Source organism: Ochlerotatus camptorhynchus, unplaced genomic scaffold (assembly GCF_037179485.1).
Source record: "Ochlerotatus camptorhynchus isolate MF236.1 unplaced genomic scaffold, CSIRO-AGI_Acam_v1.1 ptg000266l, whole genome shotgun sequence".
Lineage (NCBI taxonomy): Eukaryota > Metazoa > Arthropoda > Insecta > Diptera > Culicidae > Ochlerotatus > Ochlerotatus camptorhynchus.
Window position 1 is genome coordinate 2866639 of NW_027040756.1, and position 5825 is coordinate 2872463.

Here is a 5825-nt window from a genome sequence, read left to right on the forward strand (position 1 = left end):
TAGTAGAATTGGCTGATATGGTTACATTTCCAAGCTATGATTTTGAGATGTTGGATGTATTAGCAGAGCAAATTAAATATCACCATACACTATATCAGAAGCTATTTAACACGACCTTGAAACCAAAATATCATATACTATTACATTACATCGAAGTAATCAAGAAAGTAGGACCTCCTAGATATACTTGGAGTTTTCGGTTCGAGGCTATGCATCAGTTATTCAAACAGTACTGTCGAAACATAACATCACGCCGAAATATATGCTTGACTTTATGTATTAAAGCTAATCTCTTCTTCATGCAGAATATGAAAAACTGGTCTGAACAACACATTTCATTTAAGAACGCTATACGTTTGAATGTTTCGGAATTGCCATACTACACTTCAATAAAATCACCAGTAAACTTGCCATCTACTTTTTTCCATGCCCGTAGAGAAATATCGTACAAAGGCACAGAATACAAAATTGGTCATTTTGTTACAAAATCTGAAAATAACGTGCGAAGTGTCAAATTATTTGAAATTAAAGACTTGCTTGCTTACAACAATCAGTTATTTATAGCATGCCAGACATGGGAAGTAGGAGACTATTCGTACCATTTTGCATCGTTTGAAATTTTTGATAGCGTCCCAGAATTTCAGATTCTGATTGTGGATCAATTTGATGGACCACCGATACATGTATATAATGTAGGATTAAGAAAGTTCATTAGACTGAAGAAACTTTTTGTATAAATACGCAAATAAACAAAAACATGACGTTTTAATTCACCAAAAATAGAATGGAAGAAACCATGGTAAAAAAAACGTAGTCAGCATGGTACAAACACAATACAATATGGTTAGTACTACTATTAACCAAAGAAACAGATGATTACATGTATTCTCAGTGGGAAAATATTGATAGTGGAAAGTACTATTGCATTTGCCCTTCTGAATGGTTAAAAATACTGCACGGTAAAATATATGGTTAAAACTACTACGCCATACAATTTTTTGCAAAATGGTACAATTTACTATGCTCGTGGTCAATGTAAGCAATTTATATTATCAGAAAAAAAACATAGGTGCCTTGCGCTTAATTTAACCCCTCCATATGGTAATTAATACTAGAGTCGGTGTATAATGAGTCACGCCAAGAGTGAAGCCAAGTCTACCTATTGAACTGTCAAACCGGCTACCTATCGTGCAAAGTAAATAAACATTACGATGCTATGAAAGGTCCACGAAAGGTATTGCAATAAAATATAAAATATAATCGAAGAAATGAGCATAAACACGCAGTGAGCGTTAAATTGTCATGGGATACGCTCGGTAATGATTAGTAATGAGAATTTCTACTATTTTTTGTTAAGATAATTGGACAAAATCACTGATATAATGATTTACTACCGTCGCAATATTTTTTCTCTCGCTAGAAGTCATTTGAAGTTGATGTAGAAGTCCTCTGTTGCCAAGTGAAAAGAAAGGGAATCCTTCGAAAACCGTGATGTGAGTTCAACTGTTTTTCTCTTGGCGTGACTCATTATACACCGACTCTAATTAATACCACACATTTTCTTTTAGTGTACCCAAAAATGGGTAAACTGTGCTGAGGAAGACTGGGACTACCCATTAAACGAGTAAAAATATTACCCATTTATGAGTATTTGTTATTCAAAAATGAATACTTACTATTTGTTTTTGTAGTTAAATTACTCATAAATGGGTAACATTTTACTCATTTAATGGGTAGTCCCAGTTTCCCTCGAAAATGCTTACTTTCCCGCCGAGTTTCCCGCATAAACGCGAACCATAAATTGACCTTACCGAAAATGGTTAAAAATTGTTTATAATCCCTGCTAAACTTCAACTGAAATGGTTATGGAACTTTACATGAACGTTTAATGATAAAGTTTTAACCTTATGTATTATGGTTTTTTGGAAGCGGACCTTACAAATAATGAGTTGTTAAAAACCATTACCATTCAAAATTTTTGTTTTCTCCATATATTTTCGGGAGGAGGACTATATTAGAACCTTTAAACTTATGGTTTGAGAACATTATGGTAGTCAGTAAGGTCCATGAATTGTTTTGTAACATCGATCAACTTTATGTGGAATATATCGCGAATTGGTTGCCTGTAAATTACTGATTACCAATTCACGATATATTCCACGTAAAGTGGAGCGATAATACAAAACCATTAATGGACCTTACTGACTATCATAACCATAACCATTAATGTTCTCAAACCATAAGTAAAAACGTTCAAATATAGTTCTCTTTTCGAAAATGTATGGAGAAAACAAGAATTTTGAATGGTAATGGTTCTTAACAACCCATTATTTGTGAGGTCCGCTTTCAAAAAACAATAATGCATAAGGTTAAAACTTTATCCGTTTGTGTGATTCATGTAAAGTTCCATAACCATTTCAGTTAAAGTTTAGGAGGGATTATAAACAATTTATAATTATTATCGGTAAGGTCAAGTTATGGTTCGCGTTTATGCGGGTTGTAGTCATTATTGGGTATTTTGCGGTTACCGTGTGGGTAGATAGACAGAAGAATGATGACGATTTTGAAGATTTCCTGCAAAAAGATGATGTGCGATGCAAGTAGATGCGAGAAATGAAAGAAGATTTGTCAAATAATGTAAATATTTACAACGATTGCATCGAAGAATTTGAATCGGCCGTTATAAATTTTCGAGTAAAACTTGAGTTTTAGTTTAATGTCGGTTTGTCAGTGTAATTACGTCGTAGAAACAGTTCGGTTGCTCATTAATTAGCTAACAGATACCCATTGATAAGTAAAATTTTTACTCATTTAATGATTTAAGCCACTTTTCTTCAAAATGGGTATTTTTACGCATTTATGGAAACTTTCAAGTTAGCGTGCATGCGGTTTTTGTTTTTCATTTTTTTTCTGCGCGTCGTTCGCCTCTGACGTTTTGGCATTGATGAGAGCTCTGTAACTCTTTACTCCTATGGAGAAATCTCATATGTAACTGTCAGTCTATGTGTGAAACATGGCGGACTTTGTCTTACTCTCTCACTCCAACGCAAAACCCCATAAGGTACTGTCAAAATGTGTGCGAAGAAACGTCACTTCGGGACTGGTGTCAAGGCGAATAGTCACTGACTCTTGCGGAGGATTCTCGGAAATATTGCGAGTGGTCGGTGAACGAGGTAAAAAATCCGAGGACATCCATCAAAGAAAGGTAACTGTGTAATAAATCAACTGATCATAAAGCCTGACAAGGTCATTGTGTTTTACACCAGGAGCTCTGAAACAGGATTTGAAAGACATCATGCAAACTAACTGGAGATTGCGGAGACAATCTCTCATCTTCAACGAAGGGCTGCGGCTGCTGATGGAATGTAAGGTGCCTGATTTCAGCTCCCAACAGGATCCGGATGATCGGGCCCAGATGCAGCGAAGATGGTCCGAGGGATTGTTAGATGTGCTTCCCCAGTTCTTAAACTTTATCGAACGGCACCGGAAAACGCTGTTCTACGAGGAATGTGGCCCGGTAACTTGGGAATTTCGAAAGTACTTCCTGTTGGTTTATTTTGAACAGATCAGTCTGACATACGAATACGGTTGGTTCCAAATGAATGGTGAGGACGACGATGGTATCGAATATCGCTTGTCAAAATTCTGCATGTCAGTAGATAACATCCTCACTAGAGATGCAAACTCGGGCATCCGGTGCTGGTTGTTCCACTATTACGGAAGTGTGTTGGGAATGGAGGGGTGGCAGCATCGAGCGGGAGAGGTCTACAGTTTCGTTCGATTATTCCACTTTTTGGTGGAGTACGATCGGGTGATGGACGTGCAATTCGCTCCGAGGGTACTATCTTTCGTGGAAATGTTTGGAAAACAGCTGCTGACCTGTCGGCAAGTCACGGATTATCAGATGATGGGCCTTATGTTGATGAACACGCTCATGAAACATACGTGCAAGAATCATAGGTATTTTAGGCACGATAATGAGGTGATATTGGAATTGGTTCTACCCTTGATTTGGAAAGAAACAGCTTCCAACACATCAGCGAAGAATTTGTGGAATGTTATCTATTATTCTGCCAGATCAATGTGTGATAAAAATCCTTCGCTGGACGATGAAATCATGCGCACTTTGCTGGCCCTTCTGAATGAAAACGAAGATGACATAGATCAGTCGCACGTTCATCTGAGAACAGTGACACGACTGCTGCTGTTGGACGCACCGGAAATTATGGTACAAGGACCCGAAGTATTCACCGTTTTCGGCCGCAGATTCGAGCAGAAAGAGTTTCGCTCGTACGTGAGGAACCGTCTGCAAGGCTACGCCGAGGCAAGGAATTACCGATATTCGTTCCACTGGAGATTGCGAATCGGACAGATTATTCCGAAGCTAATTACACGGTTTGCTATTTTTTCTACTAGATGTTATTTTTCGCGCTACTATCTGCAAGAGCTGAACCTACTGGTGTGGGTGGTAATGTTCCCCATCGGGCAAACCTGGCAGCGTCAACGAGCCCAAGGAACAATGTTGAATTGTTTGCTAAGCAAAATTGAGACAACTACACGTTCTGTATGGGAAAGCTTAGAACAAAGCCCCATACAGGATATGGCACTGCTGCAGGAATGGCATCTTCAGCATAATGTACGTCAACAGTTGCTGTTATGCTGTTCGAAAAAAAAAAAACCTAACCAATTCTTTCCAACGTTGCAGGTCCTAGTGGCTCTGTCAGGCACCATCGCCGACGCCTTTTTGGAGCTGGTACAAAATCTACGGCGGGACTCGGAGCAGGTCCAATCGTTGATCCGCAGTGTGTTAATGCAAATGATGGGAGCACACTACATGCTGGAAAATCTGAACAGAACGCTGGAGCGTTTGATCAACGCGGCGAAAAAAATACGGAGAGCTGGAAATATGGTAGCCAATGAATGAAGATACCGCGTGCGAACCTCGGGATGGGCGGTGTCTTTCGGCGCGGACATATCGATAATATAGACTCAGGAGCGTCTACAATGAGCTAGCAAATCTGCGCTTTCGAACAAGTTAATGCTTTTGAAAAGATAAAAATCAGAATATTTTGGAATATCGCCTATTTAGATAAATACTATTGTTAAAATAGTGCCAGTTATGCTTCTGATATGTACCTATATTTACTGAAAGGTTGCAAAAATCGCCTTAAATCAACAAATATAATAAAAGACTGCCAGATAGAAAAGAAAAAACAATCGAAGAACGATTGAATGTTGATGTACAAGAAAGAATGGAGCAGGATGATATGCGAAGGTTTTATGCAACTCTCTTGCCATGTGAAATGACGATAGTGAGGGGAATCTGCCAGCTGAATGTTTTGGTCCTGATGTATTCCACCGTTATCTACCTACAATATATTGGTGGGCGTTGACCAGATTTGGGTTTTTCAGATATAATCCTAAATAGGATTATAGTTCGTGCTCTGTCACAATGTTTCATTGTGATTAATCAACACTCAAAGGGGTAAAATATCAAATTTGGGGTGAATTTGAAAGAAAGGGAACTTGAAGTGTAGAGCGCACTGCCTACTGGACGATTCTGAAGCCTGGCCAAGTGAGTGGGATGTGGGTTAATTTGATTGAACGTCATTTCCAATTTATATATTGATACATTCGAACCAGTGGTATTTGAGATAGGATGCGGAGGGTCCGCTTAAGGGGTGCGTAACCCATGTTATAATTTCCATTTATTAAATAGGTCAGATAGGCTAGAAATTACCGGTTCATAGTGAGGGAATGTACCATATGGTGCCCGTTCACTGATCAAAATCAGATTCACATTGTCAGACCCAGCCCAAGAATAA

The 5825-nt window shown here is 38.6% G+C and overlaps 1 protein-coding gene across 1 annotated transcript; it reads left to right on the top strand.

Moving 5' to 3' along the window:
• The first annotated feature begins 3121 nt into the window (after positions 1 to 3121).
• Positions 3122 to 5191, top strand: LOC135705422 (uncharacterized). Its single transcript, XM_065227156.1, has 3 exons — positions 3122 to 3205; positions 3267 to 4636; positions 4706 to 5191. Exons 2-3 carry the CDS (start codon positions 3296 to 3298, stop codon positions 4922 to 4924), a joined length of 1560 nt encoding a protein of 519 aa, XP_065083228.1. The 5' UTR covers positions 3122 to 3205; positions 3267 to 3295; the 3' UTR covers positions 4925 to 5191.
• Positions 5192 to 5825: the final 634 nt, after the last annotated feature.

Bases quoted from the DNA above. Each gene is read 5' to 3' on its own strand.
- LOC135705422 (XM_065227156.1), top strand. From the start codon at position 3,296: ATGCAAACTAACTGGAGATTGCGGAGACAATCTCTCATCTTCAACGAA. The intron at 4,637-4,705 runs GTACGTCAACAG...CCAACGTTGCAG, and splicing joins AATGGCATCTTCAGCATAAT to GTCCTAGTGGCTCTGTCAGG.